Source organism: Lactuca virosa, chromosome 5 (assembly GCF_052849685.1).
Source record: "Lactuca virosa cultivar CGN04683 chromosome 5, Lactuca_virosa_CGN04683_v6, whole genome shotgun sequence".
Taxonomy (NCBI): Eukaryota; Viridiplantae; Streptophyta; class Magnoliopsida; order Asterales; family Asteraceae; genus Lactuca; species Lactuca virosa.
This window is the reverse complement of record NC_136430.1, coordinates 397,877,282-397,901,654: the sequence shown is the minus strand read 5'-3', so window position 1 is coordinate 397,901,654 and position 24,373 is coordinate 397,877,282. Positions and strand designations below refer to the sequence as shown.

Genomic DNA, 24,373 nt, shown 5'->3' with positions numbered 1-24,373 from the left:
CGAGTTGGAGCAGTGTGTACAATCAGCCAGAGCCCGAACGGTGATTTCCCAAATACCCTTACTTTTGTGTTAAGAGATATTTATGAGATATTTTATGAGATATCATGCATGCTAGAGATAGGCTAGGTAATTCATAATTTAGGACTAGAGTGGCCTGATTTGTGATGCCTTAGCCTAGGAATTGCTGCTAGCTGTAATTTGCTTTTGAGTATGTGCGAAGTAAGAGGATCCAGCAAGAATCCTTTTTAGAGAGGGATTGGAGTAGAGGAGTAATCTAGGAGAGATATCTAGACGATCATTTGAGGAGTCTACTGAGAGAGTAGTCAGATGCCCGCGTGGGGTAAAGTTGCTTGAGTTCGGTGATATCCTTTTAGTATGAGGAGAGCAAGTGGGTAATAACCTAGAGTGGTTTTACATGTTGGTAGAGATTATTCGATGCCCGAATGCTGCTTGCTTCATGCTTTGTGGAACTCTTGATGATGGGAGTCAGCTACTAAGTGGATATGACGATATTCAGGAAGTAGATGGCTGGCATCATAAGGAGTTCTTCAACAGCTGATGGCGGAGAAGTGTGAGAACCTAGGAAGAGCCTAATAGAGGTGACCCTAGTCAGATGAGTACGCTGACAGAGTAGAGCATTTCGTAGAGGAGCGAACACGCGTGACGGGATTGGTGATCGAGAAGATTGAGCAGCTACTTAGGAACTCGGGGATGGTCCGGGTAGAAAGTATGGGTAAATGTGGCAGGTAGTATGGGCCCGTACTACTGAAAGCAGAGGACCCATACTCGATACAAGGAGCATTCCAGAGGTTTTAAGTAGCAGATCGAGAGGTGATGTCATGGTTCGAGTACCATGATTCATAGCAGATCGAGAGGTGGCCACATGGTTCGAGTACCATGACTCGTGGCGGTTAGTGCTTCTGGTTTACCAGTTATTCTGTTGTGATTGGTTAGACTGAGATCAGATGTGAAATAATGTGAGGCCAGAGGTCCATGTTGAATGAGTTTCAATGGAGCATGCCTTGAGGGGAAAAACGAGTTAGTTCCCGAGGGATTTTTGGTGAGATGCCAGTTGGAGTCGCAAGACTCAGGGAGGAGTAGAAGATGGTGATTTATGGAGGATTACGGCCTGAATTGAGCAATCAGCCGATAAAGGAGATGTCACTTTCTGTGACCAGAGTTGTGTTATTTCGGTTTCCTGTGATGGGCAGCAGAGATATTGAGCTTCCGGTTTCAGAGTTGAAGGTAAACCCTGTGGGGTAGCATATGGTTGTAATCTTGTCACCAGAGTATTTGAGCAGCATGTCTACTGTGAAGTATGTCCCATTCCATGAGAGAGTTATTAGTGGGGACTGAGATGTAGGAGAACAAGGAAGTGCCTTTTTGGGTGAGGCATACTTTTTGGCAGCAGTTCCAGGAGATTTCGAGGTGTATACCGGGGAGGTGACCCTCGTTGCTTATGTTGTGTATCGGTTGTGAGAGCGGAATCTCCTGTTTCTATGATAATCCACACGATGGGACGTTGGGGGAAGGATTGGAGACGAGAGGTGTGATAGTGGATTATCTCCAGATTGAGAGACGAGACTAATTAGGGACATATGGGATATCCGACGGTGTTAGTATGAGATTTCGAGATGGCTGGAGGCAGTCACGTGAGGAGGTTTATGAGATTGGTGGATTTCGGGATAATTGGAGTTATGTGGTTATTATCCGGAAGACCATCGAACGCGGAGTGGTATATCCCATGAGGCGGAATCGGTGCATCTCGCGAGCCAGTCTGTGGAGTAGACTGCGATATACCAAATGGTGATGGTTCGAACCCTGAGTGGGGGGAGAACTGGATTATTTACTGAGAGAATCAGATAATTGTTCTAGTGCAGTTAGAGAGCTGGATATGGAGACCTGCGGTATGGATACATGAGACCAGGGTTATTGGTGGTCGAGGCGAGGTGCAAAGCGAGATAATGCATGTTGTACGCGTTCAGGAAGGGATGAGTGTCTCCACGGCAGGCGGCTGTTGGTCAGATACCTTGTGGTGGTTAGGGATTCTTCAAGGTTGTAATGGTAAATTCGAGGTGGTTGGCTCGTAAGGATAGTTTCGACGGTGGAGAATTTCCAGTTCGATGTATGGGTTGTTATGTTCACTTTGGGAAGGGCAACAGTTGTTGGCAGTTAACTTCAGAGTCGGTATGAGTATTCTCGCATGGGTCTGAGCCATAGAGGATGGGGTTTCGGATGGTCGTCAACGTGTACTCGACATTGACGATTCCTCCGTGTTTCAAGTTGTGAGTTGGAGTATTTTGAGGTTGCGAGCTGTGCTAGTAGAAGATCAGTAGATGATGGAAGACGTCGTAAGGTTCTGTGATGATGTACCGAGGTATCCGAGTATGATGTCCTAAATTTCGGATCATTTTGAGACTTGAGTTGAGATGGGGAGTGGTGTATCAGGTGTCTATGGTTCCGATGGGAGCCCTTTCAGCTAATTGACATCATGCGGGATTATCTGAGAATGTGAATTGAAGCGAGAAAAATTGTTTCTGTCGACGGCGGTCGTCAGGAGTAGTGATTCTTAGCCTGGGTGGGTGTGTGCACCTATCTATGTTGGGCCGCGAAGCGTGAGTTAGTGAATGCAGTGAGGTAATAACCTGAGGATTAGATTGTGGGGCGAAAAGAGAGGGTGTTGTGATACTGCGGGGAGCCGTAGTACTCACCAGTCAGTGAGAGGGTATTGTGATACTGCGGGGAGCCGTAGTACTCACCAGTCAGTGAGAGGGTGTTGTGATACTGCGGGGAGCCGTAGTACTCACCAGTCAGTGATAGGGTGTTGTGATACTGCGGGGAGCCGTAGTACTCACTAGTCAGTGAGAGGGTGTTGTGATACTGCAAGGAGCCGTAGTACTCACTAGTCAGTAAGAGGGTGTTGTGATACTGCGGAGAGCAGTAGTACTCACTAGTCAGAAAGAGGGTGTTGTGATACTGCGGGGAGCCGTAGTACTCACCAGCCATTGGGGGAGTGTTGTGATACTGCGGGGAGCCGTAGTACTCACCAGTCATTGGGGGAGTGTTGTGATACTGCAGGGAGCCGTAGTATTCACTAGCCAACGAGAGAGTGTCGTGGTGCTACGGGGAGCCGTATTATTCGCTAGTCAGAGCATGACACAGAAGAGTTTTTAGGCTTGGGTAGCCTTAATCTTTGAGTTCGGGAACCTGGTGGTCGGGCGAGACTAGGGTCTCCATATGTGTCGGGAATCGTTATATTCTGAGTTAAGTTGTGGTTATCGCAATCAAAAGGACTTGGAGAAATGATGTACGCGTGAGTTGCGGGTCATGGGTCATGATTTGGGTGCTCCATTGGCACGAGTGGTTCCAATTCTGTATCGAACCAGACTCTCGAGTACGAGTTTGGCTTTGGTGGTGTATTCAGTAGGCGAATGAGATTCCAGATTCAGAGAAGGGTTTTCATTTTTCGGGGTATTGTGTGTCTTATGATGTCTTAGACCTGAGTGGGTCAGTTCGGTTATATGGGAAAAACTGCAAGACGCATGGAACTAAGGAGTAGTAGACGACAGAGGTCGAGGGTGAGACGACTTCCGTATTCGCTTGAGGTAAAGTGAAATTCGTGACTTGTGTGTCACACTGGGCCGAGATAGTTGTTGTGAGAAGAAAGTCAGTGAGACGTTTTGGGACATGCAGTGGGTAACCTTTGGAGGTTCCACTGCTGGGTCGAGAGATGACCCGATGCTCAGTTTTGAGAAGGGAGCTGAGGTTTATGTTGTTATATGTCCGAGGACGCTTCTGAAAAAGCATGATCATTTTCTGTGTCTGAGGTCAGGGTGTTGAGGATTCGTTATTCAGATGGGTTTTGATTGCAGTACAATGGATGGGTCCCTGGTGTGATATGATCCTTTCATTCCTTGATATATGATCTGGATTGGTTATCATGTCTGGGATGAGTGATCGGTAGCCAGTTTTGGGCATGGACTTATTTTTATCGGTCCCAACTAGAGAATCAGAGGGGTAGTGAGTTATAGGGGTTTGTTATTCGAAGAGCGAATAACGTGACGATATCTTGAGAGGGCGGTCTGGCTGTGTGGCAGGCCACTAGAGTTTCCAAATTCTGGAGAGTCAAAAGGGGTAGCGTAGTGGCGGATGGGCCTGTTCTTTTTCCAGGGGGGAGTTCCTGTATGGATTCAGGAGTCCAGATCGGAAGATAGTTGTGTGGTATGAGATCCTTTCGATGGTGCTGTTCGGTTATTGGATTAGATCTATATGTTGTTGAGGAGCGATTTCGAGGGCGAAATCTAATTCAAGTGGGGGAGAATTTTAACATCCGGATTTTCAGGGATATTATTGTGTATGTTAATCTTGAGATTGAAGGAGAGACTCGACGAGTTGAGGGTCCAACTCGCCGAGTCGAGTCGAGTTACTCGCGTGGATTTAATGAATGGACTCGACGAGTCAGAGGAAGGACTCACCGAGTAGGTGCTGGGCTGAGAAACCGTAATTTCCCGGGTTTGGGACCTATTTAAAGGCACTTATAGCCTCATTTGCGGCTACCTTCCCCTGAGAGAAAACCCTAATTGCTTTTGGAGCTAGAGAGTGAGAGAGAAGCTCATATTGTGGTTCTTGTGCATCATTCGAGGAAGAGGAGGAGGTTATCAAGCAAGGAGCTGGAGGTGAGGCTGTTGGATCCAGTGATTTCCTGTCCAGAGCTCCTGAGGAAGGTAAGAAGTCTTTACATTTCTTTTTATTTTGGATAGATCTCATATCTATGGAGTTTTAGAGCTTTTGCCATCTTTTGTTTGGGTTTTTGAGTAGCATGAGTTATCAAGAAGTCTAGACCTCAGATCTGGACCTTGTGAGGTCCTTAGAGTCTAGGTGTCCCAACTTTATTCATCCATATGAGGGTTTTTGGGCTTAATCATTCATAAAGGGCATGTATTAGCATTTTGGAGCAATAACATCATGTATGAACGTAAAGATTGAAGCTTTACGTGACTATTGAGCCTTGAGAGGACAGATCTAGTGTTTAGAGTGATAGATCTGTTTTAAATCGTCTGAATGAGCTTTGGGTCTGAATGAACTCGCTGAGTCAATGAGCCGACTCGACGAGTTGATTAGGGTTTGTCCCGTAGAGCTGAATCATGCGATCACTCGGCAAGTTGGGAGTCAACTCGACGAGCTGAGTAAACCTTCACGAGACTTATGTGGAAAATGATGGGACTCGACGAGTCACAAGGGTGCACTCGGTGAGTCGGGTCAAACATAGACTGTTGACTCGAGTTTGACTTCTGTTGACTTTGGGGTTTTTGGTCAACATGAGTAATAGAGACCATGGAGGGGTAAAATGGTCTTTTACCCACTTCAAAGAGTTAGAGAGAGAAAGAATAGCCTTCGGTTATCTGAGTCGTGAAAAGAGTATTAATTAGAGATATTTACCCTATGTGTTAGGCAGTGGCTAGTTCGAGATTCGAGTTCGAGGGTGATTGCTTGCTGCTTGCAAGGTGAGTTTTCTCACTATACTTTACCTAGAGTGGTAACTATGTGTGACCAGAGGGTCTTATGTGCTTGCTTGAGTTATGCATTTTCTGTGTGATATATGTGTTGTATGTTATATTATGTGATATATAAACCGGACCGGAGGGTCCAACGTATTATGAGACCGGAGGGTTCTCAACCAGACCGGACCGGAGGGTCCAACGAGCCATGGGACTGGAGGGTCCCAACCAGACCGGACCGGAGGGTCCAACGAGCCGTGGGACTGGAGGGTCCCACTGAGACACGTTGATCGGAGGGTCTTGCATAGCTATAGCCTCGAGTGGCTAGTTATTGTGCGTGGTATTTTGGGGAACTCACTAAGCTTCGTGCTTACCGTGTTATGTGTTATGTGTTTCAGGTTTTTCTCAGGATCACGGGAAGGCACCGGCTTGATTGTACACACCAGTGAAGGAGTTACACTCTGAGGATCCTGGATTTGAATCAAACAATTACGGAGTTGTGATTTGTAAATTAAATAAATGATATTTTCGTGAAATGTGTTATGAGAATTATGCGATTTTTAAATGAAAAATTTGTTTGAAAATTTCGGTGTTACAATATGGTGAAGCGACAGAAGGTGAAGCAACATAAGGTGGTGGCTCATGAAAAGGCTCACTAGCATGATGGGAAGTGTCATCACCATCATTATCTATTGCAAGAAAAGGGGTGCCCGTAATCTGAAGTGGTGGAACATGACAAGAGGATGCTCCAACTACTGATGATGATTGGGTTGAGTAACTCCTAAAATTACCAGTGACATTATTTCCATCAAAAAGACGTGCACAAAGATTGTCAGATGGTTGTTAAGTTAAAAGTGTTTGTTTGAGAATTGTATATATTTCCAGTTTTGTTTTTTAAATATACCCATCCTGTGTATTTGACTTTCAGATTGTCATATGCGTTTTTCATTTGTTTTTGACTCAAATCAACGACAAATTTTTCCTTAAGAACTCTTCCAAGCCTTATCCACGAATCTTTCTGCAAACTCAATCCTTTTCTACCAACACTCTCTACTTCTTCAATACAAGTATCAAATAAGCATTTTAAATGCTCATTGGTCTATTATTGTTTTCCTCCCATTTCTAATAACCAATATATCATAGACAAATAAGATTTCATAAAGTATTGTAGCATTCACAAATTCACAAATATGATTTCATAAGGTATTGTATATCATACACATTCCAACAAAAAAAAACAGTCAACAACTAACATCATTATTTCATATGTCCAAAACCAAATAACGATTTTCAGCACATTCAACAAAAATTTTCAGCACATTCAACAACAATTTGAAGCAATAAAGAGCATTTTCAGCAAGAATCACAACATTCACATCATTATTTCATATTTCCAGCACATATTTTCATATTTTAATCAAGAAAAAAGCTTGATTTCACAAATGTTAAAGATTTTCAGCAACATTCAACAAGAAAGTTAAGCAAGAAAGGAAATTTTCGTCATTATTTTTGGATTTGTAACATCTAACATCAAATTTAAGCAAGAACAAACATTTTCAGCAAAAGGAAACAACATATTTGACTAGATTATAGACTTTTCTAGCAAAACTAAACACCAATTTCATGTGAGATTTGAAAAAAAAGAAACAGATGCATACCTTCGTTTTCAGTGAAGTCCGACAACAAGGGAGGGAGGTGGCGCAACACTGAACTCCGGCAGGTGGAAGGCTTTCGCCTCTGGTCGACGTAGCCTCGTCTGATCGGAGATCAGTGGTGGAGTGAGGCAGGGAGTCGAGGGTTGAGGCGCCGATGGAGATGTATAAGATGGTTGTCGAGTTCGTTCAAGAGAATAGAAAAAGTATGCAACGTTTTTTTTAGGTCAAAAGCCTGCAGATGTGAGAAATGGGTAGTCCATGTCTGTGTGGTGAAGACCTCGCGCAACCGTTTTTAGATCTCAGCCCTTCGAACAAACAAACACTCTGCGAGGATAAAAGTCTGCACGTTGTCTGCGGGACACATACAAAAGTGGTCAAGAAGAGTTTTTGAAAAAAAACAAACAACACCTTGATCTATAGTAGGATTACATTTAACTGTAACATAAAAATGCACTCCTTAACAAGATTCTCTTTTGGTTTTTAAAAACGAATGTGTCAAGAAAAAAAATCATAACCCCTACATGTTTTTATAACTATAGATGCATGAAAACGAATATGTAAAACATAGTAAATAAAAATTTAAAAATAATAATTATTTAAATACATATATATTTTTTTAAATACATGCATAAAAACGAAGATATAAATCTTTGTAAAAATAGTTTTTTTAAAGAAAACTAATTTTTCAAAAACAATTTGAAAAAAAAAACAAAGATGTAAAAAATAATTTTTGTAGAATATAGAAAACGAATTAAAAATACAATTTATAAAGTCAGAGAAATTTAAAAAAAGCATATATAAAATACAAATAAAAGAATATTTGTAAAAAATCAAAATTTGTAAAGTTGTAACAGAATAATTTTTAAAAAAAGCCTAAATTTTAGAAAATGTATAAAAAGAAAGTGGTAAAAAGATAAGTTTAGACCAAATTTATAATAAAAATTAAAAAAAATGGGTAATAAAAAACCGTAAGGACCAGTTTTTAGTAAAAGAAAAAAATGTGGTTTAGAAAAGTAAAAAACAAAAGTTAAGGGTGAAGTGGCTTAAGATAAATGGAAATGTTATTTTGTTAGTATGGTAATTTAGGAATGTTTTATAAAAAGAACCGTTAGAAATCAGAAGTCGAAAGGGTTGGGTCGGTGTATTGGCGCTTAAAATAACCTCTCGCTTCTCTCCAAACACCGCCGGAGACATACATGTTTCTTTGAAGAAGAGGGTTTTATTTGGAGGCACCACCTTCCTCTCTTTTTCTTCTATCGACACCACCGTTTCCTCTTTCTTTCATTCTCCGGCGTTCAACAATCCTCTGCGTTTCCCTCTTCCTCTGTTAGGTAACGTTCTTGATATTTTTTAGTGTGTGTATTTTATTGATTTCGTTTTTGTTTTTGTTAGGTATTTTAAATTAGTATGACGTCTTATTCTTTGTACCTTATTCTTTGTAGTTGTAGTATGACGTCTGGTTCCGATGTCAGTTTCGTTCATCGTCATCATCGATCAAGAAAAAGAGTACAGGTCTTTCTCCTCTGATTTCTAGGTAGTGAGTTTAATTGTGTCTTTTCTCCTCCGATTTCTGAGTTTCTTTTTTCTTTCTATTTCTCGTCCATTTATTTTTTGTTTTGTTGGTTTTTTGAACCAGGTCACCTAACAGAAAGCACCCATCAAATGAAGATGATTGGTAAAATTTAAATAGTCTTGAAACCTAAAAAAGTATTGTTTAGTTGTAGATTGCTCTTCTGTGCACTGTAGGTGTTTGATGAAATGTCTTAATTAAGTTAAAGAGTTGCTTTGAGGGTGAAAATGTTATTGGATTAAATTATGCAGAGAGAAGTAAATAAGCACAAGCCAAATTAAAATATTAAACAACTTATTAAGCTATTAGAGATTCAATTAGGGAAAGAAAATTTATTGTTTAAATTAGAAGTGTATTTTGGTTCTAACTAAAATTTTCATATAAACTTGTGTGTTTCTGTTTAATTAAGTTAGGTTTCCTTTCCAATTAATATACACTAGGCTGAATTGTAAAATTTCCATATTTGAAACAGATTTTGATTGTCATTGCTACAAAAATATATGGACTTATGTTTGTAATTTTCTTACTGCAGGATTTTAGAGATTGAAACGAACCGAACGAACACGAACGGGGCTTGTTCGTTTAACAAATTACATTGTTCATGTTCGTTCGTTTATGTTCGTGAACATGCTAAACGAACATAAACAAACAAACATAAATGAACAAAGATAAAAAAAACATAATTGAAGATATATAAACATAAATTAATACATAATACGCTAATGTAATCAAACACAATTAAACATATGTGAACAAAAAATGAACTTATATGAACGAACGTAAACGAACAACATAAACGAACATAATTGAACGAACGAGACCATTGTTCATGTTCGTTCGTTTAACTAAACGAACGATAATTTGTGTTCATGTTCGTTCGTTTATTAAATAAACGAACATAAACGAACGGTTCATGAACAGTTCGCTGAACGTTCAGTTCGTTTGCAGCCCTAAAAGTAAGCTTGAATCTTAATCAAATGAGGATACTTCCAAGAGGTGTTGTGATTTTTTTAACAATTTATATGCCGAGCTTTTTGTTTCAAGGCTACTACAAAGATACGCTTTTAGTTCCATTGAATCTCAAATAAGGGTGTTGGGTGATTTCCGTCTTCTATCCACTGAATTACAAAAGATATGAGTCTGTAACTCTGTTTGTTTATTTCCAGAAATACCCCTGTGTTCCTAAAACTTGTGCTTATATATGTATATATTATATGCAGGAAATGATGGGATTAACTTACTTCATGTTGAATCAATCAAAAAAAGATGCTGAATATTGCACAGAAAACACCTTCAGCACTTATTTAGTATGCCTGGTAGTTCTTTACATCAGGGAAGGAAATGCCTCATGATGTGGCCTTTGGTGGATTGAAATGTTAAAATCAAGTGGTCAATATAAAGAGGTGCTGATGTATACTTTCGTATCTCTTATGAGGTAATAGTCAATTCCCTTTTGTGAATAAAAATATTATATATGGGATTTTTGTTAAAAAACTTCAGTTTTTTGTAGGAACCTCTTCATTCAGCTGTGATTATTGTTGTTGTTACCTTTTAGCCAAACGAATTATGTTAAGAAAGTATGGATTTCATTTCATTCTTTCTGGTGATCTGTACAAGAAATGGGATCAGGTATTGCAATTTTTGTTACTGGATCATATCTTAATACTTTAATATAAGATAATTTTGTTTTCCAATTAGTACTTAATAGATAATTTTCATTATCAAATATATGAAAATAACCATACATTTCAAATTATTTAAAATGTGGTTTTTGACAGCTCATTCTATGAGGGTGATGATAATCCAAATTTATGCATTGTGCATGATATATTGATGGCTTGCTCGTTCTACAACTTTGATCTTGGTTATTGCCAGGTAACATGCCACTATTATTATTTATAGAGTAAATTACAATTTTGTCCTTGTGATATTTCAAAAGTTATGGTTTTCATCTAGATATTTCATTTGTTGCACAATAAAGTATAGTTTTGTTGCAAGGTTTGTCCCTGGTACTGATGGTGTTGCAAAATGCCAGTGAAGTCCAAGTGAAATATGACTATTTTGCCCCCGTCTTTTTCTCCTTCATCCTATATACCTAAAATTCCTCAATCTCCATCTTAAACTCTAATTAAACCAAAATCCAAAAATCAAACTAAAACTAAAACAAAATTAAGATCCAGGGTACCAACAAACTGAAGAAAAAAACAGAAAACTAAAGGTTGTTAGTCATTTTTATTTATTTATTTTTTTTAATCTTGATTTTGTTTTAATTTTTGGGTGTTGATTGAATTTAGTTAGGTCTTTATGATTTAAGATGAAGGAGATTGAGAAGATGAAGATTAGGGCAAAAGAGTCATTTTACTTTAAAACCTTTTTTTTAATGCCGCCAGAGACGAACCTTGCAACAAAACTATATTTGATTGTTAATTATTTGTGGTTTTTTTATTATACACTGCTAATGTTTGTAAGAAATAATATTTTTCTTTCTCACAGGGCTTGAGTGATCTCTATCTAATATCATTATTCATCATGAAAGATGAATCACAAGCTTACTGGTGTTTTGTTTTTTTTATGGAAAGATTAGGTCCAAATTTCAACTGTGATCAAGGGTATTTTGGTCATTTATTAAAAAAAAGAGTAATGAAATTGAAACCACCTGCCCTCATGAATGGTTGAAGTCCATCAAATTTGAAATTTGAAGGAATTTGACAGAGTTGAATTCTGTCCAAATTTTCAACCAAATGCACCATTGAATGGAATCTCAAATTCCAATTCCTTTGGAATCCACAATTCCAATTCTTGGCTGCGAAGCGATTACCAAAAATGGAATTTCAAGAAAATCCAACAGAACTAAAATCCGTCCAAAGCGTCAACCAAAAACATGTCATGAAGTGAAATCTTGAATTCCAACTCTGTCGGAATCCGCGATTCCATTTCTTAGCTGCGGTTTCTAACATGTCTATTATTGTTTTGATATGGCAGCTCATTGCACAACTACTTCAAATAAAACGACTGCTTCTGTTTCCACTGGATTCTGATCCAATTCATAAAGTGGCAAGTAAATTTACTCTTCTACCCTCACAAACTACACTACTAAGTTGACAATTTAGAGAGTATTTTTTTGGGAAAAAGATGGGTCATCTCTTAGAGAAGAATCCTCAATATATATACTCAATACACAAGCTAACTATCAGCCTGGATGGAATTGGATCCCATCAGATTCCCCCAAAATTTGTATTCAAAGGATTTTATCATTCCTATTATTTCTTCATTTAAAAAAAAAGTTATAACTTTAGTTTTAAATCGTCTTTATTTATGCTGCAAATGTAGTAAACAGCAGTTAATGCCCAATGCTTCTTCTCAAGCCATACTTTGTGTGCCACAGACATTGCATATTGTAAGTTTCACCTGACAGTTAATACTTTGAAATGGTTAAAATTTTCATCAGTTGCTAATCACTTTGATGCTCAATTGAGTGTGTGGTTATTGCATTGAATCTCAAATAAGGGTGCTGGGTGATTACCACTGATTACAAAAGATCATATGAGTCTATGACCCTGTTTGTGTATTTCCAGAAATACCCATCTGTTCCTAACCTAAAACTTGTGTTTATTTATTATCTTCAGGAAATGATGGGATTAACATACTTCATGTTGATTCAATCAAATAAAGATGTTGAATATTGCATGGAAAACACCTTCAGCAGTTATTTAGTAGACCTGGTTTTTTAAAAAAATATACATATATTTGTAATTTATTCATTTCTTTTATTTATTTAAAAAGTGTTGTTTTATTTAGTGAATTGGGACATCAGGGAAGGGAAATGCCACATGGTGTGTTCTTTGGTGGGTTGAAATGTTAAAAACAAGAGGTCAATATAAAGAGGATGCTGTATCTCTGATGGGGGTAATAATCGTTTCCCTTTTGTGAATAAAAATGTTAATATATGAGAATTTTGTTAAAAAAAACTTAAATTCTTTCCAGTGATCTGTACAAGAAATGTGATCAAGGTATTGCAGTTTTTGTTACCAGATCATATCTGAATAATTAAATAGATAATTTTGTTTTACTATTAGTAACAATTTTCATTATCGAATATCAATGATTCTGGAAACAATAGATGAATGATTATTACATTTTTGGTCCCTGAGTGTAGTTGATTTTTTCAAAAATATTCTGTGAACCACAAGTTCCCTTACATTACTCTGAGATTAATTGATATTCTTAGTTCCAATTCCTTTGACAAATTGCATTCATTACTCTGCAACAAGAAAAGGTTTTAGAAACCAAATAAAGGTACATTTTTAAGGTGGAGAAAAAGGAAAAGAAGATGCTTCTGTGAATCAAAGTTAACCTTAACACTATAAAAGACTTGATGCTTTTTATGTTCTTATTTAGCTTTTCTATTAATGTTTAAAGGTACATTATTGAATCTGAAAAAAGGGTGTTGGGTGATTATGCCTTCATGTTATGAAATTATGAACTTGCTTTATCAAATTGCCACTGATTACAACCTGACAAAGCATATGGAAACGATATGTAAGTGAACAGGTAGCTCTATGACCCTGTTTGTGTGTTTCTTGAAATACCCCTCTGTTCCTAAAACCTGTGCTTATTTTTTATCTTCAGGAATTGATGTGCTTTCTTATCAAAAAAATGTTGAATATTGCATGAAAACGCCTTCAGAACTTATTTGGTACACCTGGTAATTCTATACAAATTATATTTGCTATTTAGTCAATTCTTTTTATTGAACAGTTTAGTTGTTCCATGGTTTGTTTTTTTTTTTATCAACTCTATATTTCATATTCATATACACATTCTTAATGTAATTTCTCTTCTTTTGCTCCACATTTCATCACCATAGTTTGCTGTTTTAGTGGCAGATAAATTGAAGACAAGAAAGTGGAATGTTAACTTACAGGTAGTAATCATTGGTTCATCACACTTCTGCACAAGCCATAGTTAATTCTTTTAAATGGTTAAAATTGTGATTAGTTGAAGTTGCTGATAAGATAGTTTATTGAAATGATGCTACAATCTTCAAGAACTCATATTGACTAGAAATATAGGTAATGCCACTCTTCCATCAGCAACTGAGCGGGGTTGAAGGTTGTATAATTACTCAGGTAACTTCAAATCATAGCATTATACTATTAATTCTTTTCCTAGTTTTCTTTTTCCAAATCGAACTTAACGAGGCATTGTTTTAATATTATACTTTCAACATTCAACCTATTAAGAAATTATGGACACAAAAATGGAGATTATAAGTACTAACAAATAGTGGTTTGTTACTTCATCAACAGATCATGATGCTTTACATTGACTTTATTTAGAAGCTGTATACTCATTTCTGTTACATTTCTCCATGTTTCAAAGGTTTTCCTCAGATTCTTGCATGTTTTGTAAATTTTGGGTTTTAATTTTTCCTGATATATTACATCTGATGGGTTTGATATTTAGCATATCCAACTGATTTTTGGAAAAAAGCATATATCAGATTGTGTATTGTTCCTGATATAAGGCAAATAACCTTTTTTTTTTCTTTTTTAATAAGTGATGCACTGATAAAGTGCTACCTGGATAATGACGTCTTATATTTTCTGGATTTGTGTCTATATCTATGATTGGTCTTTCTCTTGCTCTTATTGGAGGTTCCATGAAACCCCCCTCCCCCTATGTACATATGTAATTATTGTGGTCCGGTTGTTAAAATTTGCATGCTGTTCTTTTTACTCACTGAAATTTATGGAATATAGATACAAAAATGGAGATTATAAATTTTTGATATGTAATTTTAGGTCTAACATTCACTTCTCTTTACTTCTAAAGTGGAGGAGTCTTGCTACAGTTAAACAGCATGCATGTTCTTATTGTCAGGTTGGTGGTTTAGGTCCAAAAGGGAATCTTTGGTCCTTATTTCAAGGTTTCACCTAGATGTTAAATTAATGAAAATGACCATTTTGTCCCTGTCATCTTCATCCCTTTCATTTCCATTTCAACAAAATTTCTCTCTTTCCTTAGAAATAATTATCATATATGTTGAAGGAGCAAAATTAAACCCTAACTCCCTAAAAACATAATCTTTTTGAAAATACGGTACTCATTTCATGGTGCATAATAACTTTAACAACACAGATGTTAGATATTTGTACATGACCATTTTGCCCCCGTCTTCTTCTTCTCTTTCATTTCTATGTTTAAGCAGCATAACTATTAACTAAAGCCTCAACAAAATTCATCTCTTTCATTTCCATGTTTACAAGTTATTGTTATTTATAACAAGTCAGTTTTTGTTTCTGATCATTCGAAGACACGAATGTATATCTTGTGAATAACTTTCAAGACCCTTTTCAAAGAACTTTGTCTTCATTCGGTAAATATACCATCATGGCTAAAGTCTAAGTCTTTTTTTTTTTTTTTTTTTTTTTTTTTTTTTTTGTTATGGGTCATTGTCAAAGTCAAGGTCAGAATGAAAGAAGACAAAACTGGGCTTCCAAAGATCACCAGCCTCTTGAAATGGCTACCAAAAATAATTATTTTTGTTTTTAAGGTAAGGACTTGACAGCTCATTGTCTTTCTATGAGGGTGATGATAATCCAAATGTATGCCTTTTTCATGATATATTGTTGACTTAATTGTTCTACAACTTTGATCTTGGTTATTGCTAGGTAACATGCCACTCTTATTATTTATAGAGTAAATTACAGTTTCGTCCTTGTGATATTACAAAAGCTATGGCTTTCATCTAGATATTTCATTTGTTGCACAAGTGGTTGATAAAGTGTAGTTTTGTTGCAAGGTTTTTCCCTGGAACTGATGCTGTTACAAAATGTCTGTGAAGTTCAATTGAAATGACTATTTTGTCCCCATCTTTTTCTCCTTCATCCTCTAAACCTAAAAATTCCTCAATCTTCATCTGAAACTCCAATCAAACCAAAACCCAAATATTAAACTAAAACTAAAACAAAATTAAGATCCAGGGTACTACCAACAATTGAAAAAAAAACCATGGATCTTGATTTTGTTTTAATTTTTTGGGTTTTGATTGAATTTGGTTTGGTTTTTATGATTAAGATGAAGGAGATTGAGAAGATGAAGATAAGGGTAAAAAGTCATTTTACTTAAAACTAATCAGTCATTTTATTTAAACATTTTTTTTACACCGTTAGTGCCAGGGACGAACATTGCAAAAAAAACTAAATTTGATTGTTAATTATTTGTGTTTTTTTTTTTAATTATACACAATATTTTGCTAACATTTGTAAGAAACAATTTTTTTTCACACAGGGCTTGAGTGATCTCTCTCCAATATCATGAAAGATGAATCACAAGCTTTCTGGTGTTTTTTTTTTTTATGGAAAGATTAGGTCCAAATTTCAACCGTGATCAAGGGTATTTTGGTCATTTATTAAAAAAAAGAGTAATGAAATTGAAACCACCTGCCCTCATGAATGGTTGAAGTCCATCAAATTTGAAATTTGAAGGAATTTGATAGAGTTGAATTCTATCTGAATTTTCAACCAAATGCACCATTGAATAATGGAATCTTGAACTCCAATTTCCTTGGAATCCACAATTCCAATTCTTCGTTGCGAAGTGATTACTAAAAATGGTATTTCAAGAAAATCCAACAGAACTGAATTCTGTCCCAATTGTCAACCAAACACGTCATGAAATGGAATCCCGAATTCCAATTCTGTTGGAATCCACGATTCCATTTCTTAGCTGCGGTTTCTAACATGTCTATTATTGTTTTGATATGGCAGCTCATTGCACAACTACTTCAAACAAAACGACTGCTTCTGTTTCCACTGGATTCTGATCCAATTCATAAAGTGGCAAGTAAATTTACTCTTCTACCCTCAAAAACTACACTACTAATTTGACAATTTAGAGAGTTTTATTTTTCCGGAAAAAGATGGGTCTTGTCTTTAAGAAGAATCCTCAATACAATACACAAGCTAATTATCAGCCTAAGTTACAGATTTCTAGCCTATAAATCAGCTTACTAGAGTTATATACAATTATTGATCATAAATTTTTTAAATACAAGAAAATCTTACAATGCATGCATAAAAACAAAGATAAAAATCTTTATAAAAAATAATTTTCTAAAGAAGACTAATTTTGTAAAAATGATTTGATAAAAAAAAGATGTAAAAGAAATAATTTTTGTAAAATATAGAAAATGAATTAAAAAAAATAATTTATAAAAACAAAGAAATCTTAAAAACACATAAAACACAGATAAAAAATATTTGTAAAAAACTAATTTTATAAATGATTTCATATAAAAGAATTTTGTTAGAAGATAATTTTCTAAAAAAAAAAAGCGATTTTTAAAAAAATATATAAAAAGAAAGTTGTAAAAAAAATAAGTATGGACTAGTAAGGACCAGTTTGGATTTAAAAGATAAAAAATTGGGATAAAAAGGTAAAAGTCAAAAGTTAGCGGGCTATGTGTAAGATAAGTGGAAATATTTTCTGTTAATATCGTAATTTAGGAAGGTGTTAATTTTGGAAAGGATTTAAAAAAGAACCGTTGATTGGAAGTGGGAAGTTAAAAGGGTTGGGTCGGTGTATTCATATTGGCGCTTTATATGTAACCTTCTTCACTCTTCCCGCTGCTCTCCAAACACCTTTCAAGAAGAAGAAGAAGTAGAGGGTTTTATTTGGAGGCACCACCTTTCTTCTCTTTTTCTTCTATCGACACCACTGTTACCTCTTTCTTTCACTCTCCGGCGTTCAACAATCCTCTGCGTTCCCCTCTTCATCTCTTAGGTAACGTTCTTGATTTTTTATTTCTGTGTATTATTGCATTTGTTTTTGCGTATTATTGATTTCGTTGTTGTTTTTGTTAAGTATTTTCAATTAGGCCAAGGTTCTTCAGGCCTCCCTTCATCACTGGATTCATCGGGCTATTGGGTTGTACCTTTATGCTTTGATGGGGTTGTAGTATGACGTCTTTCAGTTTGGTTCACCGTCATCACCGTCTGTTTTTTTTTTTTTTTTTTTTTTTTTTTTTCTTTCTAAGAATCGCGTCATCGTCACTAAAAGGTAAATTAATGACATGTTTTTACTTAATTGCAGCTTTAATTAACGCTACAACCTCCTTGGTTTTTTTTTTTTTTTTTTTTTTTTTTTTTTTTTTTTTTTGTTTCTCCTCCATTTATTTTTTGTTTTGTTGGTTTTTTGAATTAGGTCACCTAATCCAAAGCATCCATCAAGCAAAGATGATTGGTGAAGCAAGTGGTGATGTCGGTAAAATTTTAAATCTTTTGAAATCCAAAAAAGTATTGTTTAGTTGTAGATCTTTTCTACTCTGCACTTTACGTGTTTGATGAAATGTCTTAATTAAGTTAAAAGAGTTGTTTTGCTTTGTTTTGCGGGTGAAAATGTTATTGGATTGAATTATGAAGACAAAAGTAAATAATCACAAGCCAAATTAAAATATTAAACAACTTATTGAGCCATTAGAGATTCAATTAGTGAAAGATAATTTATTATTTGTATTTTTAATTCAATTAGATATAGAAGTGTATCTTGAATATTAATCAAATGAGGATATTTCCAAGAGGTGTTGTGATTTCTTTGTGGGCCTGTTTATGTCATCGCCTCTCTTCTTATTTCCGAGATTCCAAGAATAAAGAACACAAAGTCATTGTTAGGTTAAAATGTTTTTGTATATGTGTAATGCTCTCTGTTTCTAAATCTCATTGTGTGATGTGTAGATGATACAAAAAAAGAAGCCAGGTTGCATGTAGCTTGAATCAAAAGGTTCGATCATGGCTTTCATGTACTTTCTTCTTTTTTTTTTTTTTTTTTTTTCTTTTCACCAGGAGTTGTATTTATCAAAAGGTTTACCCATGTATTTAGATGTTTCTGAGAAATGTTTTTTTTTTCAAGTAGGTGACAAATGAGTGGTTAAAACAGGTTGTTACTGATGCATAGAGCCATTACCTATAGAAACTATACCCATTGGTATGTTTTTCAGCTAATTATACACCTAGTGAAAGTTGCACACAGTTCTAAGAGTTTAAATTTTATCATTTTAAAACTGTTTATTTATTTCCCCTTGCAGCTTCTCATAAGATACAATTTGGTTTTGTATCTTATTTTATAGTGTGTCTTACAAGTTCAATTGTATAACATTGCAACAGGGATCCTGTATTGGAGTATATGTGAAGTTCATAATTGCATGTGAGATACAGAGCAAGTGAATCACTCTTCTGCACAAGCCATATTTTGTGTGCCACAGACATTACATATTGTAAGTTTCCCCAGTTGATATTTTTAAATGGTTAAAGTTGCTAATCACTTGACATTTCAGTTGCTGAGCTTTTTGTCAGAGATTCCTTCTGATACTTGTATGATGGTTAATCATTTTCTTATCAATTGCACTGATAAGATTCTTTATTGAAATCATGCTACAACCTTCAACAACTCATATTGACTGGGTTAAAGGTCGTGTCATTTTCAAAAATTGTTACAATTAACTGTTACTTCCATTCCTTTTGTTTGTTCAATCACAATGTAATGTGTTTGACTTTGCTGAACTTTTCTCTAACTCTGTCTTGTTGTCATAATAACAGACATAAACATCTATCTCCATTAACATGAGTTTATTTATTTGAGTTTTTAATCTTTTTGTCATTAAGGCTTATTGATGCTCAATTAGGTGTGTGGTTATTGCAGTGTAAGTTATTTTTTAGGGCTAAATGCAATAAATAACAACTTACTTTCATTTATTTGTCCTTTTTAGCATCCTAGTTTCATCTCTTCTATTACAGTAATGGACTTTCAGCTTTTTCTTATTAAGACATTGTACTTTGAAAATTTTACCCAATTATAGCATACTACTTTTAGCTATTTTCTTATTAGGACATTATGCTTTCTTAGATGTCTACCCAAATTGTACTTTCATCTTTTTTTTTTTCTTATTAGGGCATTCTGCTTTGAAAATTCTACCCAATTATAGCATTGCACTTCCATTTTTTTCTTATTGCAACATACTTGGAAAAATCTACCTATTTATAGCATTGCACTTTCAATTTGTGTGAGGGGACCAATAACCAATTGTGTTCCAAGGCTACTACAAATATACACTTTTAGTTCCATTGAATCTCAAATATTATAAGGGAGTTGGGTGATTACCCCCTTCTATCCAGTGATTACAAAATATTATATGAGCCTATGACCCTGTTTGTGTATTTCCAGAAATACCCCTCTGTTCCTAAAACTTGTGCTTATTTATATCATCTTCAGGAAATGATGGGATTAACATAATTCATGTTGAATCAATCAAAAAAAGGTGTGCTTCTATTCAGTGAATTGGGACATTAGGGAAGGAAATGTTAAAAACAAGTGGTCAATATAAAGAGGGTGTTTGTGTGTACTTTCTTATCTCTGATGAGGTAATAATCAATTCTTGTTTGTGAATAAAAATATTATATATGAGAATTTTGTTTAAAAACTTCAATTTTTTGCAGGACTGTGATGCTTGAACAAGCATCTTATTGTTGTTACCTTTTAGATAAACGAATTATGTTAGGAAAGTAAGTATTTCATCTCATTCTTTGTGGTGATCTGTACAAGAAACGGGATCAGGTATTGCAATTTTTGTTACCTTAGCATATCTTAATACTTTAATAGATAATTTTGTTATACTTTCGGTAACAATTTTCATTATCGAATATCAGTGGTTCTGTAACAATAATTAAGTAACAATATATGAATGATTTATCAATCTTTTTAGAGTAATATTACATTTATTATTTTTCCTATAAAGTCACTGTACTTAGAAAAACTAATTGCAGAATTATCCTCCAAGCTGTAACCTATTAAGACATTGTAGTTTTAATACATTCTACTTTTAAAATCTGAAATTGTTTTGAACACCTTTCTGCCATCTGATTACTGATCTATTTTCCTTATGAATTGGTGCTTTATAGGGAAGCAACAACCATCACCCTTTTCATCCACCAGAACCTGATGATGTTGCTACAAGTGGACACGAAAGGTTTCTATTTCTTATTCACTTTTTTTTTTTTTTTTCTTTTCAAGTCTACTAAAGCTGAATCTTTTCTTACCCTAAGTGGAACTTATTCTGTTTCCTACACCAAAGGTAAGGGGGCTGTACTTTCCCATGGAAATCTGATTGCAAATGTTTATGGTGGCAGTCTTGAAGTTATGTTATATCCATCGGATGTGTAACTAAATGTCTAACCAGATAAATTTATGTATTTTTCAATCAGCAAGGCTTATTGATTCTCAATTAGGTGTGTGGTTTTTGCAAGGTGTAAGAATGCAATGAAGTCATCTGGTGGTCTGAGAGAATATTTCTTTAGCACAAGGGTGCCTTTTAGTTTTCCATACTTTAAAGAATATTTGTCTGATATTATCTAAAAGTGTAGGTTATTTTTTAGGCCTAAATGCAATAGATAACAACTTACTTTCATTTATTTGTCTTTTGTAGCATCCTAGTTTCATTTCTTTCTATTTCAGTAATGGACTTTCTACTTTTTGTAATTAAGACTTTGTACTTTGAAATTTTTTTCCCAATTATAGCATACTACTTTTAGCTATTTTCTTATCAGAACATTATACTTTTAGATGTCTACCCGATTATAGCATTGCACTTTCATCTTTTTTTTTTTTACTGTGTCATACTTTGAAAACTCTACCCATTTATAGCATCGAACTTTCAATTATTTTGCTTATTAGGAGATTATACTCTAAAAAGTTTAACTAATTAAGCAGTGAAATCGCTTTGTATTTTGAAATTTTAATCAGTCATAGCATTATACTTCAAGTTATAACGTTATACTTTTAATTATTTTCCTAGTTTTCATTTTTAAAATCGAACTTACTGAGACGTTTTAGTTTTTTTTTTCTATTAGAACAATGTAATTCAAATTTCTTTCCCGTTAAGACTTTTTTTGAAAATCTAACTACTTATATTATTATTATTATTATTATTATTATTATATATTCGCATGCTATTCTTTTCACTAACTGAAATTTATTGAAACAAAAATGGAGATTATAAGTAGTAACAGATAGTAGTTTGTTACTTGATCATCAGTTCATGTTGCTTTACATTGACTTTATTTAGAAGCCCACATCTTGTATCTTAGTCATCAGTACCATTTTCTGATATCTAGTCAATTCGTTGGTATGCTCTTACATTCTTTTGTACTATAATTTGATCTTGTTTATTTGTTATTAACATTCTCTGATAATATGTTTATCATTTTTTTAAATGTGTTCTACTGATTTCAGGTCTATCATTCCCTTCTCTTTACTTCTATAGTGGAGGAGTCTGGGAGTGTCTTGCTACAGTTAAACAATATGTCCTTATTGTCAAAAGGGAATATTGGTCCTTATTTCATGGTTTCATAACACTTTGATAACTGGGTGGACACCTATATGTTAAATTTATGAAAATAACCATTTTGTCACTTCAGTAAAAAAATTTAAGTATGCTCCTATTATGGATAAATACATTGCTTCTATTGGTAAAAAAATGTAAGTATGTTGCTATGTGTAAAAACTAATGAACATTGCCTATATTGGAAAAAAGAGTAAAGTATGTTGTTTTTCCAAGCAAGTTGCCCTTTTGGGTACTCGTATAATATTCTAAGAGAAACATTAATTTAAATAATGCTATTTATGTTATACAGTGGTCATGGATCCAGATGCTTTAAAACAGACAATATTCTATAGGGGCAAAAAGAGGTTTTTATATTTTGGTGAAATTTACCCTTTTGGCTTAATTTAACTAAAATCTGTTCATGACATGTAATTCCAGGCTTATGCATTCTTAGTGGGATCTTATTCATACGATTCAACAGTATGTTGTCTCAGTTAAAACATCAGAGTACATGACTATCAAAAACCAATAGCAGGTAAATGACTATTTATTGCAATTTCCAACTTCTATCACCCAAATATTTTATTTATTGCAATTTCATTTTGCAGAGTATAAAAGGTTTACAAAAATTAGAGAAAGAAAGGGTTTGATTGAGAAAGATGTGGTATGAAAATAACCATACATTTCAAATGTGGTTTTTTATTTAAGTATTTTATTTTTGTTTTTAAGGTAAGGACTGACAGCTCATTGTTGACTTACTCATTCTACAACTTTGATATCGGTTATTGCCAGGTAACATGCCACTATTATTATTTATAGACTAAATTACAATTTCGTCCTTGTGATATTTCAAAAGTTATGGTTTTCATCTAGATATTTCATTTGTTGCACAAGTGGTCAATAATAAAATATAGTTTTGTTGAAAGTTTTCTCCATGGTGGAACTATTGGTGTTGCAAAATGTTTGTGAAATCCAAGTGAAATATGTCTATTTTGTCCCTCTCTTTTTATCCTTCATCCTGTAAACCTAAAATTCCTCAACTTTAATCTTAAACTCTAATCAAACCAATACCCAAAAATTAAGCTAAAACTAAAACAAAATTAAGATCCAAGGTACCAACAAATTAAAAAAAAAAAACAATACCATGAACAGTAAACTAAAAAGATTGTTAGGTTAGAATTATTTTATTTTATATTTTTGGATCTTGATTTTTCTTTAATTTTTAGGTGTTGATTGAATTTGGTTTGATTTTTATGATTTAGGGCAAAAAAAGTCATTTTACTTTAACTAATCAGTCATTTTAAAAATTTAAACATTTTTTAACGCCGTCAGTGCCAGGGCTGAACCTTGCAAACAATATTAAATTTGATTGTTAATTTATTTCTGTTTTTTTTTTTATTATACACACAATATTTTGCTAATAATTGAAATAAACAATTTTTTTCTCACAGAGCATGAGTGATCTCTCTCCATTATTATTCATCATGAAAAATGATTCATAAGCTTTCTGGTGTTTTGTTTCTTTATTGGAATTATTAGGTCCAAATTTCAACCATGATCAAAAAGGCATGCACTCTCAACTCTTTGCGCTATCAAATGTCCTCCCTCTATCTCAATATATAACAAGGGTATTTTGGTCATTTAATAAAGATGGAGGGAGGAATGAAACTGCCATTCCCTACAAGATATTTTCTTCTATTTTTTTTTCCTATTAAGACATTGTATTTTGAAGATCTAAATTAAGAAGTTGAACTTTTAGTTTTTTTCCTATTAAGAAAATGTGTTTTACAAACTAACCTATTATATATATACACACACACACACACACACACACACACGAAAACAGAAATGATCTGTGAAAACGAAAACAACCAATAAGGATGAGACACATGTATATTTGAAATAAAAATAAATGTTATATTAAGTTATTTTAAAAACATACTCAGAAGGGTAAATTTGGAATTTGCATTAACCGCATAAGACTTTACACTGACTTTATACTTTGAAAATCTAACATATCTAGACATTTTACTTTTATTTTTTCCCTACTTGGACACTATACTTGAAAAATCTAGACAATTATAACATTGTACTTTGAATGTCTAGACAATTGTAAAATATAACCTATAAAGATCTTTTTTTCTTATAATCTTTCACTATTAAGCCATTGTACTTTGAAAATCTAAGGTTGCGTTTAGTTACGGAAAAACAATTTTCATTTTCCGTTTTTCGTTTTCCCTTTTCAGTTTTCGTTTTCGTTTTCAGTTTTCAT

At 34.5% G+C, this 24,373-nt stretch overlaps 1 protein-coding gene and 1 long non-coding RNA gene across 7 annotated transcripts; both read left to right on the top strand.

Moving 5' to 3' along the window:
- The first annotated feature begins 9,559 nt into the window (after positions 1 to 9,559).
- LOC145116807 (uncharacterized) lies at positions 9,560 to 15,392 on the top strand. Of its 5 annotated transcripts, none has more exons than XM_079053121.1 (13): positions 9,560 to 10,158; positions 10,234 to 10,352; positions 10,502 to 10,598; positions 11,217 to 11,307; positions 11,706 to 11,777; positions 12,054 to 12,120; positions 12,350 to 12,445; positions 12,522 to 12,629; positions 13,143 to 13,274; positions 13,353 to 13,428; positions 13,604 to 13,647; positions 13,796 to 13,852; positions 15,188 to 15,392. In XM_079053121.1, the coding sequence occupies exons 2-5, from the start codon at positions 10,303 to 10,305 to the stop codon at positions 11,759 to 11,761; spliced, it is 294 nt and encodes a 97-aa protein (XP_078909247.1). In that variant the 5' UTR covers positions 9,560 to 10,158; positions 10,234 to 10,302; the 3' UTR covers positions 11,762 to 11,777; positions 12,054 to 12,120; positions 12,350 to 12,445; positions 12,522 to 12,629; positions 13,143 to 13,274; positions 13,353 to 13,428; positions 13,604 to 13,647; positions 13,796 to 13,852; positions 15,188 to 15,392. The 5 variants fall into 5 exon arrangements, 4 of the variants coding, with proteins under 4 accessions (XP_078909247.1, XP_078909248.1, XP_078909246.1 ...); XM_079053122.1 differs by lacking the exon at positions 15,188 to 15,392 and adding an exon at positions 14,033 to 14,184 and having other exon boundaries at positions 12,350 to 12,428; XM_079053120.1 differs by lacking the exon at positions 15,188 to 15,392 and adding an exon at positions 14,033 to 14,184 and having other exon boundaries at positions 13,143 to 13,262.
- Positions 15,393 to 17,853: 2,461 nt separating this feature from the next.
- LOC145116908 (uncharacterized) lies at positions 17,854 to 21,261 on the top strand. Of its 2 annotated transcripts, none has more exons than XR_013712376.1 (7): positions 17,854 to 17,990; positions 18,461 to 18,506; positions 18,639 to 18,710; positions 18,890 to 18,999; positions 19,995 to 20,143; positions 20,219 to 20,336; positions 20,681 to 21,261. It is a non-coding gene; the product is annotated as an uncharacterized LOC145116908 (long non-coding RNA). The 2 variants fall into 2 exon arrangements; XR_013712377.1 differs by having other exon boundaries at positions 18,636 to 18,710.
- Positions 21,262 to 24,373: the final 3,112 nt, after the last annotated feature.

Bases quoted from the DNA above. Each gene is read 5' to 3' on its own strand.
- LOC145116807 (XM_079053121.1), top strand. From the start codon at position 10,303: ATGGATTTCATTTCATTCTTTCTGGTGATCTGTACAAGAAATGGGATC. The intron at 10,353-10,501 runs GTATTGCAATTT...GGTTTTTGACAG, and splicing joins TGTACAAGAAATGGGATCAG to CTCATTCTATGAGGGTGATG. The intron at 11,308-11,705 runs GTCCAAATTTCA...TTGATATGGCAG, and splicing joins TTTTTTTATGGAAAGATTAG to CTCATTGCACAACTACTTCA.